At 42.4% G+C, this 18,613-nt stretch overlaps 1 protein-coding gene across 2 annotated transcripts in view; it reads right to left on the reverse strand.

The window, feature by feature from the left end:
- CDH12 (cadherin 12) overlaps positions 1–18,613 on the reverse strand; it is an 896,151-nt gene that overhangs the window by 210,798 nt on the left and 666,740 nt on the right. For both annotated transcript variants that reach the window (XM_070747115.1, XM_070747113.1), the window contains one exon: positions 6,697–7,115. In XM_070747115.1, coding sequence (XP_070603216.1) covers positions 6,697–6,927 — 231 coding nt within the window. In that variant the 5' untranslated portion in view covers positions 6,928–7,115. The remainder of the gene's footprint in view (positions 1–6,696; positions 7,116–18,613) is intronic.

Below are 18,613 nucleotides of genomic sequence, written 5' to 3' on the forward strand. Positions count from 1 at the left end.
ACATCTATGTAATATAGCCTCCTTAGTTTGGATTATTTAAATGGATCAAACATTTTTTTCCTTAAAAAAAACCTTTCACGATCTACCTTGATGACACAAACCTTTCACTGCTAGTTTTTCAGTCATTCATTCTCTTGAATAAAAGAACAAATTATCTTCAGATCTCTCAGATAAATGTGTGGAAATTAAAGAAAGGTTGATGTTGAATTTTATGCAGTCCCATTCTCTCCCACAACTCCACAATGAGAAAAGAGGATATGTTTGTAAGTTGGAATTTTGTAGAAAAACTTTCTAATCTTATATGTGCACTGAAGTGGAAAGGACTATTTATGTAAGTATAATTGAAGCTATGGTCAATGAAAATGTCAATTCAGTATGTGGGCCATTAGAAAGGCAAATCTGATGTTAAAAATTATTAGAAAAGAGAGAGGAAAAAAAAACAACCTCGAGCAACATAATGTGTCAGCACTATTCTTTTTTAACATCTGTTCTTTCAAAGTGCCCTTCAAAAGTGATCAAACTATAACACCTCATTACTGATGCACTACTGCAGTGATGGCGAACCAATGGCAAGGGTACCACAGGTGACACACGGAGCCATATCTGTTGGCACACGTGGCATTGCCCTAACTCAGCTTTGCATGGGTGTTCCGGCCAGCTGACTTTTGGCTCTCACAGAGGCTCTGGGAATATATTTTTAGCTTCTAGAGAGCCTCCAGGGGAATGGGGGAGAGCATTTTACGAGTCTACTGGGCCCATCAGAATTTGAGAAACAGGTAATTTCTGGCCTCCAGAGGGCCTCCGTGGGTGGGGGAAGCTGTTTTCGTCCTCCCTGGGCATTGAATTTTGGGCGTGGGCACTCACACATGCACAATTGAAGGGTCGGCAACTACTTTCTTCTTCAAAAAGAGATCTCCTCCTTTCCCAATTTTCACCCTTCAAGTGAACACATTCAACGTAACTGAACAATGCAGGAGAGAAAATTCAGAGATCCCACATGGAAAGGAGTTATATCACAGAGGTGTGTGAGATTACAATTTGTGTCCATGAGTCAATTTGCATCAAAGAAGCATCACAATATACAAACTGAGCAGAGGTGGGTTCCGCCCAGTTCTCACCGGTTCACCCCAAACGGTAGCAAACTGCTGGTGATGTCACAAATCCAGTTCTGTTGGTGGCAGTCCATGTTAGCCAGCATCTCTTTTGGGGGATTTTTTTCGGCTCATTTTTCTTCTTCTGCGCATGCACAGAAGTCAAGTCCACAACACTGTGCAAACACCATCATCTAGGTTTTGGCTTTTGTGATGGTGGGGGTTGTGATTTTGCAGCACTGCACATGCGTGTGCACACATGGCACAGCCATACAGTGCACAATGCACGCACAGCCACATGGCATGGGAGGAAACGAACCAGTGATGAACACACTCACACACATTTGGACTGGGAGTCATTGCTCACAGTCGCTCATGCCCTCATCACCTCAAGGTTCGACTACTGCAACACTCTCTACATGGGGCTACCTTTGAAAAGTATTCGGAAACTTCAGATCGTGCAGAATGCGGCTGCGAGAGCTATCATGGGCATTCCCAGATATGCCCATGTTTCGTCATCACTCCGCAGCCTGCAATGGCTGCCGATCAGTTTCCGGTCACAATTCAAAGTGTTGGTTATGACCTATAAAGCCCTACATGGCATCGGACCAGAATACCTCTGAGACTGCCCGCTGCCACACGAATCCCAGCGACCGATTAAGTCCCACAGAGTTGGCCTTCTCCAGGTCTCATCGATGAAACAATGCTGTCTGGCAGGACCCAGGGGAAGAGCCTTCTCTGTGGCAGCCCTGGCCCTCTGGAATCAGCTCTCCCCCGGAGATTAGGACTGCCCCCACCCTCCTTGCCTTTCGCAAACTTTTGAAAACTCATCTATGTCGCCAGGCATGGAGGAACTGATATATCCTTAGCTGCTATTGATTTTATGGATGGTGTGTTTGGGCTGAATGACTGTTTTAATAGGGGTTTTTTAAAAACTGTTTTAACATTGGATTTGTATATGATGTTTTATTGTTGTGAGCCGCTCCGAGTCCTCGGAGAGGGGCGGCATACAAATCTAATAAACTATTATTATTAAAAAATGAAATGCTGATCTTCATACACATACATACACATACATTTGCTATTTATACATATACTGTACACACAGATATATCATAGAGCACAGTGGAAAAAAGACTTTTGAGAGTTAACAGGGTCAATATTTTATAATATAAACCAAACCTAGTTGTTTTGCTTTAGATACTGCAAAGTCTCCTCCCAAAAAGTAACAAAGAAAGCTGGTCATAGGGAGGATGTGTAGCATCTTAGATAATACTATGGACCCTGATAAAGCATTGCTTATATGCTACATCCTGGATTGAAGGAAGTGAACTTCCAATTATCTTTTCTGCTGTCTTCCCTACTTTTTGTCCACTCTTTCTATTAAAAATAGTAATACTTCCAAATCACACAGTAATACAATACAATAGGATCCTTTAAATCTTCCCTCTGTAAGAAGTGCTAATGATAGGGAAAAAGGATGTTCTTGTCTCTTGTGCTGCCTCTATGTTCATTGAGGCAGGCAGGATTCCCTTGAGTAACCACTTGTTGGGGGTCAAGGGAAAGGGAGGGTCTTGCCTTCTCTTTCTGCTCAAGATCCCCATGGACAATTGGTGGGCCACTGTGTGACACAGAATGCTGGACTCGATGGGCTTTGGCCTGATTCAGCATAGCTCTTCTTATGTTCATATGATGCAGAAAATGCAGGTGCTATAGTGCACACTTCACCAATGTCCCATTGTTGAGTGACCAAGCTAACCTGCTCATCAGCTACACACCCCAAAACTGATACTTCTAACCACCTCCGCAATTGAAAAGCAGAGTTGTGTGGCTGTACCTGCCTTTTCTGATATGATATAGGATATTGATATGAGGGCAGAAGCATACTGTCCTGATTTGAAAGTGTCAACCTCACGGGTGGGTTCTAACTTACCATGCTGCCAGTTTGCTCCCTCCTGCAGTTACCACGCAGTAATGAAAAATCAAAGAAATTTTTTAAAAACAAAAAACAAAGCCAAAGCCAAAGCAAAGATGATGACCACATGCATAGTGCTGAAACTTGGCTTCTGCGCATGCTCAGAAGGATTTTTTTTAAAAAAAATCAAAAATCAAACAGTTTTTGAAAAAAATTCAAAAAAGATGGCGGCGCTCATGGACCAGCACCAACCAATCTGGAACCCACCCCCGGTCAACCTCAATAACTTTTTTAGACTTCCTGTCTATGAATTTGACTAATCATCATGTTCCCTAACCTGACATTGTTTCAAATAATATCCCGAAAGGGCTTGTGCTGGTGGTGAATGTCGGCATAAATTAATTTGAGAATCTGGGCTGTTAACATCTGGCATGGCTGCTATTAATCTCTTCAGAGCTATTCTAGGTGGCTTCCAAAATTAACTAGTTATCCAGAATGTTTAACAAAACTGACAGCTAATTTTATAGACCCATTAGGGACCTATTTATAAATTACGCTAATACTGTTGGTGCTCTAGATCTCTAATAAATAATGAAATCATCACTTTTTAGATTAGTATTTTTTTCCATGGATGGAAGGGAGGAACTGAAGAATTAAAACATATAACATTGCTTTGTTCTGGACAACGCAATGAATATAACATAGACATCAGTCAGTAAATGTGAAATCATCTATTCACCCGAATTCAGCTAATTGGGAATTTTTAAATAAAGAGACAGAACTATAAATAGTCCAGTACTAATTTTACTGGCTTGGCAAAAATATCGCAGTTAAGAAAATGTGACAACTTCTCACAAGTCAGCATGCTGAAACTATCGACTAGCTGAACCAATGCTTCTGTTGTGTGCAAGAATTGAAAAACAGACAAAAGGTCAGCTTTCTTTTCCAATTGCAATGCTGGAACCTATTTTGTTTATATTTTATAGAGCTGCATTTAGATTGACCAAAATTATTTTGAGAACACCATCTGAGAACAGCCTATCATATCAAGCTTTATATGTATGTACATACAGCTGAAAATAAATAACCAAGGAGATAGATAACTATCAAAACAGAGAATGTTGCATAAAAAGTTTGATACTGAATGGAAGTATTTTGGCTGATATAAATCCTTTTTAAAGTCAGACATAAGCATCAATTTCATAACTCTTCAACAACAACAAAAACGATCATGCTCGCAGTTGAGCTACTTGCTTTCTTGTTAATGAGGTATTTGTTATGCATTCATTAGGTTGTATTCTATGATCCAGATCCATCCATATTTTATTTTTATCTTCGAAATAGAAGTAGCACACTGGGGACTTATTTGCTTAAAAGTCTACACTGAGTACTCAAGGATGCATCAATTTACTCATCTTAAACTGAAACTATACCCAGGATACATGCCTAGCTAAACAAAAACACCAAACCTTTATTCATCATTATAGCCTTTCCTCTCTGTAATAAAATGTCTAAGTAACAATTAGATCATGTTAATCTGAGATAAAATATAACAGATCCTCATAATTTTGTTCCTGCTTGTTTTAACTCATCAGAAGCTACAATTTTGATTAAAAAATAGAAACATCAACAAGAAGATTTTAAAGTGTTAAAGTAATAATAATAATAATAATAGTAATAATAGTAATAATAATAATAATAATAATAATAATAATAATAATAATAATAATAATAATATATTAGATTTGTATGCCACCCCTCTCCAAAGACTCGGGGCGGCTCACAACAACAAAGTAAAATGAACAAAGTTATCTGAATGAATATTAATCTCAGAAATAAGAACATATTTTCTCAGCCTCAAATTCATTTTAAAAAGCACATGGACAAAACTGAAGGTCCGTAGTAATCCATGATTTTTACGGGAGAGATAGTCTCCCAAATTCATGCTGAAATTAAATGGTTTATGTATTTATGAATGTTTATTTTTACATGAAAGGACCGCCCTTTGCTTGCAGCACCGCTGCAGCGTCCTTTTTCATAAAAATAACAATGTTTATTTGTACGTGAAGACCTCCCTTTGAAGGAGCTGGGGAATCCCTCCCACGAAGAGATTCCGGAGGTGGGGCCTTGACATCGCCGGCAAGTTGCTAAGGACGCCAAGGAGATCACTTCCTGGATTCCATGGAATCCAGGAAGTGATCACCTTGGTGTCCTTAGAACCTGCCAGTGACGTCAAAGCTCCGAACGCCGAACACAACCCCAAACTTTGCCCAAAGTTTCAAAAAACTTCGGCTTCGGCATACCGAACACTGCAAAATTCGGTACGGACCCGAATTGTGCTGGTTCGGTTCGCCCATCACTAGTTACCACACTTGGTTATTGGTTAAAAAAAAAACCAAAGTATCATTTGGGCCATAAAAAGTGGCTTTTGTTTTTGTTATTATTAGACTTCAACTTTCATCATCTCATAACATTGGCATTCAAATATGGGCAGGCAGAATCATATAAAACTTGGAAGATTATGAAATCTCATTCTTGTTTAGAGAAGATTTTATTGCTCTTTTAGGAAAACAGCAATATTTATAATGCCTATATATTTTAAGAGGTACAATATACAAGATCTTATGACAACTTGCTGTTTCCTTGCGTTAAGTCTAATAGATGTAAAAATACAATAAAACAAGCTAAAACAAAGCCTCAAATTACAAGAAAAAGCTTGGAAAAAATAGTTCAATATGACATTGTCACCTCTCTCTCTTAGTAGAATCTAATTCTTAGTATATGTATAGCATTTTTCCTTGTGGGTATAAAAGTCTACATGGACAGGGGGTAAGACATGCCTATGTTTTCTGTATAAAGAGAGCACAATTATGTCTAATTGTTGCATTTGCAAACGATGATGCAACCTGATGGAAATCAAATATCCATCCATTTTTCATGATTTGCTTGAATTAATTAAATATATATAACATATCTCCAAAGGGCATATGTACATTGTGTATCCATGTGTATGTACATATTGCTGAATTGACAAACAGGAAAGTGCCTTTTAATTTCATAAAATTACTCAGTTACATAAATTATTTGATATACTATGTTGTATCATATTACAAAGCTGATATTCTTACTGTAACATTGGTATACACAAATATATACACATATAAGTGTTTCAATAACAACTTTGAACATTAAACATTTCATTAACAACTTTGATCTACAGTGTACCAAATATCTGAACTTTATTCAATTACTTTCAATGGAATAAAGCAAAATCCTATACAAGTCTATTCCAAAGAGAGCTTTATTAAGTTAACTGGGATCTAATCCAAAGTACATGGTGTATTAAATCATATATATATCTGAATTATTAGAATTTGTTTCTCTGTGCTGAACATTAGGGATTGCCCATCTTCAAAAAAACATCCTTCAAATATTGTTAATTATATAAGTGCTGGTGAATTCTTCTTTGAGCTATCAAAAATCAAGGCAATGATTATATATAATGGATACTTCTTCCAAAAATCTGATTTCATAAAACCATGCAAAAATAATGACAAGTTAAAATAACATAGTAATAAGATTGAAAAAAATATTGGTTTGTTTTAATTAAAAAACACCCCCAAATTTGTGATTCTAAGTTAAAGAAAGAAACTCCTTTGAATGAATTTTGATTTAAAAAAAAATATTTACCTTTCCCACGTACTGGGGTTCGGAGCCCATGTATTCTTCCAGGACAAAAAACTGATTCCAAACCCAGCCTCTCTTGACCCGTAAGGTGGGTATCCTCCATTCCTGGTTGGTGACAACATTTCTCCTTGACTCAGCTTTTGAAATCTGTTGTGGTTGTGAATGAAGTAACATTAAGATACCTCCATTGAACAGGAACCAGAGAAGCAGGGATAAGCAGTTCCTTGTAAGCATTGGCAATGGTTTCTCTACTGCAAGGATTTAAAAACTCCAATGTTGAATGATGAGCTGAAGAATCCAGGTTTGAGGCTGTCTGTTGACCTTCACTGCTCAGCTTTTTTTTCTATTGCCAAAATGCTAACACAAACATTAATTCTTCTGTTGACAAGGTTTCTGCTGCATAAACTTCCATCTAAAGGGACCTATAAAAGAAATTTATATGGCAGCATGAAATTATATAAAAAAATAAACTGAAGTAGTCATCCAAACTATCACACCTACTTAGCTTCTGCAGACAATGAATAATATAGGAACAAAAAAAAAAGAGGTGGGGGGAGAGAGAGAGAGAGAGAGAACTCAAAGTATTATTGGTATTTTATGCTGTAGAACTGATTCACAACCAAATACTAAAGTAATCTTTACAGTACCTCATTCTGCTTCTGCTATGTATTATTTTAGTTTATGCCCTTTATGGTCCAGTTATAAAATAAAGCCGTTACATGCCAGTGAATGTAGTTATTATTTACTCATGATTCACACGAGAAAAGAAGGAAAAACCAACAAACAAAAAAAATGAGAACAAGGCTAGTCCCATCTCATTGGCACATTTCTGTTAGCTTGGAAAGAAAACTTGTAACCTCCTTCTCTGTTAAGTCCTAACAGTTACTACCACACAGGCTGCTGTTGAAGCCTGATTGGCTCTGATGCAAGCAGCCAGTGAGTAGGAAAATGGAGCCCTGTTATTGACTTAGAGTTTGACAGCTCCAATATAAAAGGAGCTGTCAAGCTGCCTGTTCTATGTTCTGTTCTGTGGTGCTGAAATAGTTTTGCTGTTTGCTGTTCTCCTCTGGGTCTGCCTCCATTCCTGTCAGCTCTGACCCACCAATTTAATACTCTCTCTTCTCAACTACCGGTATACTACAACCAGCATTAACTTGGTTTACTGTCTACTCCTTCAGGACTGCAAAACCAATACTCAGTCTCCAAATAATGGTTTTTAAAGGTTTCTAGAACATATTTCCAATATTCCCAAAGTGAAAGTCTCCCTCCTATCACCAAAAATAAGTACTATGAAATTATTGGTTACAAGAGAGGCATCAAGCAACTCCATAAACACACACAGAGAGAAGTTGTGGTAAGGTGAGCATGGGTGTTACATTTTATAACAATGTGCACAAAGACATTTCTTATTTGTGTGCCCAGCTGTATTTTGTGCTGCTGTGCTCCGCCCATAATGGACTTACTGCAGCTAAGCAAACATAAATATTTCTATTTTTCCAGTTACCTCATTTTGCAAAGAATGTAGGTTTATTAGGTCTTTTTTTAAAACAGGAGATATTATGGAATGACTTTAACCAGTGCCATTATTTTCATAGATGTGAGTTTCATCGAGTAGAAATACAAAAACAAATTAAAAAATGCAAATTCTGTTGAAGTTTCCTTTCCTAAAAACTGTAATAAAAGAAACATAATGCAAGATCTCATTCTTGTTCCTCCGTCTAGCCACAAGGTACCAGAAATGCACAGCAGCAAACATAGTACAAATAATTTGCCTTACATGTGACTTTCATAATTATGACAGTGACAAAAAAGTAAGTTTGTGAATGACTATATTTACTATCTTTTCAGCATTGCTCTCTCTTAGTCCCACATTCATCATCACAGTCAATGAATATGCATTGTCCTGTGGCATAGTGCTGTACACTGTATAATACAGAACCATCCTGAACTCACTCCCAGCTCCAGAAAAATGTTGTTCGGGGTGGGGGAGGTACATGCCAGGGAGGAGGTAGCTGACCCCAAATAAATGAGTATATAACTGTAGGCAAGAAGAATGAGGAAGGGTACCAGTTGAGGGATGAGTTATTTTAATATCTGACAACATCTCATGGACAATATTTCCCACAGAAGATCAATTGCACTGAATGGGAATTGCCCAAGGTAAAACCATTCTGAGGCATAGTTATCATAGGAAAACATCTTCATATAGTGAACTCTAAGTGTTCACTAGCTTTACTCTGCTGTTCACTAAGTACATGATGAGTACTAAACGGGTGGGTTCCTCCTGGTTCATATCTCCTGGTTTGAACCAGGAGTGACCAGCTGGTGACATTACAATGAGGTCATTGAACCAGCTTGGTCAGTGCCTGTCTGTGGGCATCACCATCTTTTTAAAGAAACATTTTTGATTTTTTTTTCTTCTTCTGGTGCAGAAGCTGAGTTTCTGACACTTCATATGCATCACCATCTTCTTTTTGACTGTCCCTCCCCTATTTTTTGCTGATTTTTGCTTCTGCACATGTTCACCCTGCCTCTCCTTCACCATGTGCATCCACAAAACTGTTGCCTCCTGCCTACACACAAGTAAGCATTCCCGCTAGCCTAGCCTACCTCCCCGCTGGGCAATATCTCCCAACAGTTATAGAAAGAGAGGGGGACAGAGGGCAGCCTGGCAACCTTCTCACTGTGGTTAGAGGCCTACTGTCCCCAGCCAGCATCTCTCAAAGGCTGTGGGAATAGAGGTGCGGGGAGAGGGCAGATGGCAACTTCACATGGTGGTTAGAAGTCTCCCACTTCTGCCCAGCATCTCCCAAAGGCTGTGGGGATAGTGGGAGCAGAAGGCAGCCTGGCAACTTTGTACTGTGGTTAGAAGCCTCCTGTCCCAGCCAGCATCTCCCAAAGACTGTGGGGATGGAGGAGAGGGCAGCCTGGCAACCTTCATGCAGTGGAAGCTTTCCAGGCCAGCGGCCCCCTCTCCCCCCCCGGCCAGCATCCCCCAAGTGTCCTCCCTGCCACCACTGCCCTCCCCTACAGCTGCCCTATTCTTCGTCTGCTGCCCTCTCTTGCATTGGGGAGAGTCGGGTTTGGCACAGTGGCTGGACCATGCAGATCCTTGCTGGGTTGGCCCAGTAGCAGCAACATTGTCCGCAGCCCCAAGGCCCTTTGCTCTGAGTCAAAGTGCACTGAGCCATGCAGGGCAGGCAGCAAGCGTACTGCCCAGGAAGCAGAGAGACCTCCAGAAAATTGCATCTGCTCTGAGACTTTAGCTACAATCCCTCAGCACAGTTGGATCTGGAGCAGAGTGAGCAAAGGGTTGGGTGATTTCTGCCATGATTTGGTGCACATCTCTCCTTGCAATGGCACAGAGAGAGCTCAGGTTCCCCCAGCCACCCCTTCCCACACACAGACCACCACTCACTGGCAATGCAGGGCCTTATTGTCTGTCCTGCACAGCAAAGGGCTTTGCAACCAGGCAAGTCACATCCGTGCAGCTCAGCAAAGCTAGGATGCACACTTTGGAGAGGATGTAATCTCACCGGTCAGCTCAGCTGGCTGGCCAAGGAAGTAGGGAGCTAAAAATGGCATGAAGGTGTGGGCAAAGGCCAGAGGGGGTGAGAGGGGGATGCAACACATGGGAGGATACCTACAGTTCCTCGGCTCATCTGGGCTGCAGTTGAGTTTGCTTCTGTGAGCTGGCGGAGGTAGTACAGGGTGTGGCTGGGAATGTGCTAACTTTGCCCTCCTCAAGTGCCTGACTCTGACATTGCCATTGCCCCTGGCCTGCCCAGCTTGCCCCCGGCTGGCTCCACACTCCACGCTCATGTAGGCTAGCATGAGTGTGGCTCTCCAAGAACTTGGCAACCAAAACACCAAAAAGTTATTCGGTTGGCCGGTGAGAAGAAAGCTGCATGGCTAGCCTTGTTGGGGGTTTACGTGCCCAAAAACATGCCTGTGTCACCAGGTCAACCTCAGACATCACAGGGCAATGGAAACCAAAATGCCACCACAATCTGAGCTCCATTTGGAGTGGATTACAAACAAGGTGCAAAGCAGATCTCAAAAAGAATGAAACGGGTGTGGCACACACAGAACTGGCACTTTTTTGCAACAGCTGATGATGGAAAAGGTGTTTCTTCGGTCCTTAGTTGTTGCAAATATGTGGTGGCTTTGGCTGCTGCTGTGCTCATTTTGTTCTCCAGTCCCTATCTTTCCCTTGCTTTTATGCTTCTGCCAGAGTGCTGCCAGGACAAGCGATGTGTGTGTGTTTCTGTGTGTGTATGAAGAGGGGGCATGGGCCATTTGGCGTTGCTCAGCTGCAAAAATCTAGGACTGATCACCCCTCCCCAAGATACATAGAACCTTATCCACCTGTTCCAAAGGAATGACAAGCAGTTTTGGAAAATTCCTGTATTATAGGCAGAATATAATGAAATAGTCAGCTTAAAGTCTACATATGTGCATCTGGTTGTTTGCATCCAACATGGCATAAATATTTATTTGTGGTATAAATTTATTGTGTTATCATTGGGGGGGGGGCATTGTCATTGTACTATTAGCACCCACCCGTAGAAGCAGCCATGGCTTCTTTGCCAGCCTCCCATCTGACAAAACAGAAATTTTCACTGTGGCTGGGGAGGGGGCATGGGCCTGAGGGGGGAAGTGGATCGCCTGGGTGGATGCTGCAACAACTGTGAGAGGAGCAACCCTTCTTGCCTCTGAGAAGACTTCCCTGCTGCTGCAGCCATAGCATCCTGCTCCTGCTGGCATTGAAGCAGAAGCAGCCACTGTGGCTGGGAAAGCTAGGCTTCTTTGCAAGCTTCCCAGTTAGCAAACAATTTTTTCCCGGTTCTGTGGGCGTGGCTAAGTAGGGGTCATGTGACTTAGGGCATGGGTGTGAGTGATGTCAAGTTGACCACGCCCAATCAGTCATATGACCATCAAAGTACATCCACAAAATGAGCCACACCCACAGATCCGGTAGTAAAAAAAATTGGAAGCCACCCTGGTACTACACATCATGCCAATGTATGCTTCCTAGTTACAGTTTGTAATTAGACATTGTGAGTGTTTGCTTTCCACATATATGCTTTTTCTAAATAATTGTTATTACTTAGTACATTGGTAACATTAAAAGGGTATAATTAAATATTTCTATGACTAAGGGCAAATCGAATGAATTTCACTTAATTTGGAGCTTTAATTAATGATTGTGGCAGACCCAGAGGGTTTTAATTCTTTCAAGGTGGCATAAAGTCGTGTTGTTTTTGTTGCAGAAAGATGTAGGTTAGCAGAACACACAAAGATAAGTAGACCATGTTATTAAAAACCAGACAGGCCCAGGAAGTCATACAAGACAAAAATAGGGAATAAAATGAGAGAAGCTGAATTCAGCTACAGAATAAATACAGTATATACTGTATATTTGACTGGTAATGCCACAACATGTTGATATTAGACCTGTCATTTATCCTGCTATATAAACACCCCTGGTGTAGCTAGGTGCAGAAATAGCATTGGACCAACCATGTTTGGATTCAGAAGCTAAGCAGAATCAATCCTGGCTAGCACCAAGGGCTATCAAGAGCTATAAGCTAAAACTAGGATAACAATTTCATTATTGCTATCCAGGAAACTGCATCCTTGTGGCCATGAATTAGTCATCAAAAGTCAAGCTTGACTTTAGAATGTCTTGACGTTTATGTTAAAGAGGATCTGGATACATATTATATTGCTGGATAGAGCCCTTATATTCTGTCCCAAGATCCTGCACTGGCAATGCCAGTATAACTATTTAAAACACAGGTTATTGCAGAAGTATATGTAGAAGACTTTATGCCAAATAAAGCATTCAGAGAACTTTTGTAGGGAGGAGGGGAGGTTAGCTATTCAGTATCATGGAAATGGAAAACAGTTTATTTTCCATTGGATAGTTATGCGATATGTCAGAGCCATCTTTTTTCTTCATAAAAGAGAAAGAAGTACAATTATTCCCTATATCTAATTTCTCCTTCTCCACTTATAACTCTCCTTTATGTGTATATAACTTTCCCTTTCTGCTTTTAAATATTTACAGAGCTTTAGACAAGGGGATACATGACAAACATACCCTTCTTTTTCCATTTGTTACAGATCAGAAACAATGTCCTTAGAAAGCAATGACTCTGGTGGCTTCTCTAATACAGTGATCCCTGGCCATTTTGCAGTTCACTTTTCACAGACTCGGTGCATCACGGGTTTTTTTATAAAATGTTAATGAAAAAAATATATCACAGATTTTCACTTCTTCGCGGGTTTTGTGCGGAACTCGATCTGAGATGCTATTTGCCTACATGAGATTGTAAGCAACACACAATTGGTTGATTTATTGAGAAGTGACCAATCAGAGAGTGCTGCTTTGTATCCCAGAGCCTGATTGGCTCAGTACAGTAGCACGTTGTTTACTTTTCGTCTGTGCGCAGCTTCCCCATCTCTGAGTCTGCTCCTCCACTTGGCCATTTCACGTGGAGCATAGTTTCATCACGTAGGTTTAGGAATTCAAAATATTTTACAGTAAGTGTAAAGGTACAATACATGCACAGAACAATGTGGGAATGGTTATTAAGGGAATGGGAAAGGTTTATGTAGCGTAAAAGTGTATAAAGCCTTAAAATAGTGTATAAATACTTAAATAAATATAGCACTTGACTGTAAAAAAATATGATTTCAACAATCGAGTTATCGAAGCGTGGAACTCATTACTGGACTCAATTGTGTCAACCCCTAACCCCCAACACTTCTCCCTTAGACTCTCCACGATTGACCTCTCCAGGTTCCCAAGAGGCCAGTAAGGGGCGTACATAAGTGCACTGGTGTGTCTTTCATCCCCTGTCCAATTGTCTTTCCTTTCTTTCACCTATCTTATATTATTATTATTATTATTATTATTATTATTATTATTATTATTATTATTATTATTTATTAGATTTGTATGCCACCCCTTTCCGTAGACTCGGGGCAGCTCACAACACAATAAAAACAGTTCATGACAAATCTAATAATTTACAATTTAAAATATTAAAACCCCCATTATTAAACAGACATACATACAAGCATACCATACATAAATTGTATATTCTCTTCCTTTCATATATCCTCTCCTCTAAGTTCACTTTCACCCTCTTTTATATTATCACATGCCTATCTTTCTTCCTATGTATTTGTGTATTGGACAAATGAATAAATAAATAAATAAATAAATAAAATAAATAAATAAATAAATAAATAGCATCCCTACTTCACGGATTTTCTTTTATCACGGGTGGTCCTGGAGCGTAACAACCACAATAAATGAGGGATCACTTTATTAGGAAACTTCTATTTCCTATAGATGATTACAGCATACCTCCCAACTGGTAAAATATATACCTCAGTTGTTAGAGGAGGGAAACCTGTTAAAGCTTTAGGTTACTTGGTGATGAGTTTTAAATAGCATGACAATTCACTCAGCATTTAAATGCATGCAAGTTAAATTAGTCATCATTCCCAACAACATTTTTGAGAAGGACACAATGATGTTATCTGCTCCTAAACACACCATGAAGAGTTCTGTGGCATCTGTCATGGAAAATAATTTGTTTCTCTATTGACTATGGGATTTTTTATTATTATTACATATGCATCCGCAGAAGGAGCCTGCGGTTCATGGAAGCTTAAGTCATAATACATTTCATGTCCTTTAAGGTGCATCAAGATGCTTTCTACTTTCAAAAGAACCATAACTGAGGTTGCTAACACCTCTGGGTAAACAGAGATCAAAAGAAATACTGGGTTTTCTACTATTGTGTTTCCCAGGCAACCAAACAAAGCAGGTCACTGCCTCTCAAGCATTACTCATTAAGCTATTAGCCAAGTTCTCCTGCAGTGTTTGACTTGTTTTGCCTAGTATAAAAAGATAGATAAAAATTCTCTTAGCAAAGAAAGTCTTGTGTAAATGAACTCTCTAAAAGTTGCTGCCTGAAGTAGAGACTAAATTTGGCAAATCTTGTGCTACCAGAGCCAAGAGAAAGCAGGAAGAGAGAAATGTAAGGGGGGGAAAGGCAAAGTAAAAATCTAACATTTAACCACATTACATGGTAACTCTGGCCCTGGGCTCAGGTTGCTGCTGCTCAATGCCAGGTCAGTGGTAAATAAAGCTCTCCTCATCCGGGATCTGATCCTGGATGAGGAGGCCGACCTGGCTTGTATTACTGAAACCTGGCTGGGCCCGGAGGGAGGTGTTCCCCTCTCTGAAATTTGCCCAGCCGGGTTTCAGATATGGCATCAACCTCGACCCCAGGGAAGGGGGGGAGGAGTGGCTATTGTTGCCAGGGAGAGCCTTTGCCGGCGTAGACTCATTGCTCCGGAAATTGCGGGTTGCGAGTCTCTCTTGATGAAGTTGGACTTAGGGGTTCAGGTGGGCTTATTTCTCACGTACCTGCCTCCCAGCTGCGTGTCAAAAGCCCTGCCTGTGCTACTCGAGGAGGTAGCCGGGTTGGCGGTGGAGTTCCCCGGACTTATTGTCCTGGGGGACTTCAACCTGCCGTCACTTGGCGAAACCTCTGGGTTGGCACAGGAGTTCATGGCCACCATGAAAGCCATGGACCTGACTCAAGTAGTTCAGGGTCCGACTCACGAGGGAGGGCACGCACCTGACATGGTATTCCTTTCTGAGCAACTGAGTAATGGTCTGAGACTAAGGGGCTTAGATGCGTTGCCTTTGTCATGGTCAGACCATTTCCTACTACGGCTTGACTTCCTGGCTCCAATCCTTCCCCGCAGGGAGGCGGAACCAATTAAGATGTTCCGCCCCAGACGCCTGATGGACCCTGAGGGCTTTCAGACGGCGCTTGGGGTTATACCAGAGGCACTTGTCCACAGTTCGGCAGAGTCTCTTGCGGAAGCCTGGAACAAGGCCGCAGCGGAGGCTCTTGACCGGATTGCGCCTTTGCGACCTCTCCGAGGTGCTAGACCCCGTAGAGCTCCATGGTTCAACGAGGAGCTCCGGGAGTTGAAACGCCAGAAGAGACGTCTAGAGAAGCGATGGAGGAAGAGTAGGTCTGAATCCGACCGAACACTTGTAAGAGCTTTTATTAAGACTTACAAAGTGGCGCTCAAGGTGGCAAGATGCGCGTACCATGCCGCCTTGATTGCATCAGCGGAATCCCGCCAGGCCGCTCTGTTTAGGGTGACCCGCTCCCTTCTTAACCAGGGGGGAGTTGGGGAGCCCTTACAGAGTAGTGCCGAGGACTTTAACACGTTTTTCGCTGATAAAGTCGCTCGGATCCGAGCCGACCTCGACTCCAATTGTAAAACAGAGTCGACTGACAACGAGTCAGTCGAGGTGACTGGGGCACGTACTTGTCCACCTGTCTGGGAAGAGTTTGATCTGGTGACACCTGATGAAGTGGACAAGGCCATTGGAGCTGTGAGTTCCGCCACCTGTTTACTGGATCCGTGTCCCTCCTGGTTGGTTTCGGCCGGCAGGGAGGTGACACGGAGCTGGGCCCAGGAGATTACCAACGCTTCCTTGGGGAGGGGAGTTTTTCCATCACTCTATAAAGAAGCGCTTGTGCGCCCCCTCCTCAAGAAGCCCTCCCTGGACCCAGCCGTACTTAACAACTATCGTCCAGTCTCCAACCTTCCCTTTATGGGGAAGGTTGTCGAGAAGGTGGTGGCACTCCAGCTCCAGCGGTCCTTGGAAGAAGCCGATTATCTAGGTCCCCAGCAGTCAGGTTTCAGGCCCGGTTACAGCATGGAAACCGCTTTGGTCGCGTTGATGGATGATCTCTGGCGGGCCCGGGACAGGGGTTTATCCTCTGTCCTGGTGCTCCTTGACCTCTCAGCGGCTTTCGATACCATCGACCATGGTATCCTTCTGCACCGGCTGGAGGGGTTGGGGGTGGGAGGCACTGTCCTTCAGTGGTTCTCCTCCTACCTCTCTGGCCGGTCGCAGTCGGTGTTAGTGGGGGGCCAGAGGTCGACTCCTAGGTTTCTCCCTTGTGGGGTGCCTCAGGGGTCGGTCCTCTCCCCCCTGCTATTCAACATCTACATGAAACCGCTGGGCGAGATCATCCAAGGACATGGGGTGAGGTATCATCAATATGCGGATGATACCCAGCTTTACATCTCCACCCCCTTCCCAGTCAACGAAGCGGTGGAAGTGATGTGCCGGTGCCTGGAGGCTGTTGGGGCCTGGATGGGTGTCAACAGACTCAAGCTCAACCCGGATAAGACGGAGTGGCTGTGGGTTCTGCCTCCCAAGGACAATCCCATCTGTCCGTCCATCACCCTGGGGGGGGGGGAATTATTGACCCCCTCAGAGAGGGTCCGCAACTTGGGCGTCCTCCTCGATCCACAGCTCACATTAGAACAACATCTTTCAGCTGTGGCGAGGGGGGCGTTTGCCCAGGTTCGCCTGGTGCACCAGTTGCGGCCCTATCTGGACCGGGACTCATTGCTCACAGTCACTCATGCCCTCATCACCTCGAGGTTCAACTACTGTAATGCTCTCTACATGGGGCTACCTTTGAAAAGTGTTCGGAAACTTCAGATCGTGCAAAATGCAGCTGCGAGAGCAGTCATGGGCCTACCTAGGTATGCCCATGTTTCACCATCACTCCGCAGTCTGCATTGGCTGCCGATCAATTTCCGGTCACAATTCAAAGTGTTGGTTATGACCTTTAAAGCCCTTCATGGCATCGGACCAGAATATCTCCGAGACCGCCTCCTGCCGCACGAATCCCAGTGACCGATTAGGTCCCACAGAGTGGGCCTTCTCCAGGTCCCGTCAACTAAACAATGTCGGTTGGCGGGCCCCAGGGGAAGAGCCTTCTCTGTGGTGGCACCGGCCCTCTGGAACCAACTCCCCCCGGAGATTAGAACTGCCCCTACTCTTCCTGCCTTCCGTAAACTCCTTAAAACCCACCTTTGCCGTCAGGCATGGGGGAACTGAAACATCTCCCCCTGGGCACGTTTAATTTATGCATGGTATGTCTGTGTGTGTGTCTGTTAGCATATGGGGTTTTTAAATATTTAAATATTTTAAATCTGTCTGATTGCTTATGATTTGTTTCTACATGTTGTGAGCCGCCCCGAGTCTTCGGAGAGAGGCGGCATACAAATCTAAGTAATAAATAATAAAATAAATGATATACACAAAGGAGATATCTATATAAAGGTGAAAAGTTATCAACATAACAATTATATTATCCTGCAGAAGAATTAAAAAGGGAAGGCAGCTTTGAAAGAATGGGCCAGAATGCAGGAAGTTGTAAGAGTAAAGTTCAGAGAAAAATGATCTTGCATTTGACAATGCCGGGGACCCCCAGAGACAAACATAGAAATAGGCCATTTTGTTCATCTCTCACGAACCAAAAATCTGTGGGAAAGATCTTGAACTGTACTGTGTAGCTTGCTGATTGGCAATAACACTGAGATCAGGGTTACCAAATTGGGGTCCAAAAATCAAGATGGATCTGCTGGTATCTAGCAATTGTCTTTGGAGCCCAGATATGATAATCCAGCTAGGATGGAATCATAGGCAACTGCAAGAGTGATGTTTGTATAATTATTCAGTCCCATGACTTATGTGCTTGTTGGGAAATGCCCAGCCAGGCCAGGGAAAAGGGCTCAAATGGGAAATTAGCCTTCAATTATTGCTCAGCTGCAAAAATCTAGGGCTAATCACCCCTCCCTAAGATACATAGAATCTTACCCACCTGTTCCAAAGGAATGACAAGCAGTTTTGGAAAATTCCTGTATTATAGGCAGAATAGAATGAAATGGTCAGCTTAAACTCTACATATGTGGATCTGGTTGTTTGCATCCAACATGGCACAAATATTTATTTGTGGGATAAATTTATTGTGTTATCATTGGGGGGGGCATTGTCATTGTACTGTTA

The sequence above is a fragment of the Erythrolamprus reginae genome, chromosome 3, assembly GCF_031021105.1.
Source record: "Erythrolamprus reginae isolate rEryReg1 chromosome 3, rEryReg1.hap1, whole genome shotgun sequence".
NCBI lineage: Eukaryota > Metazoa > Chordata > Lepidosauria > Squamata > Dipsadidae > Erythrolamprus > Erythrolamprus reginae.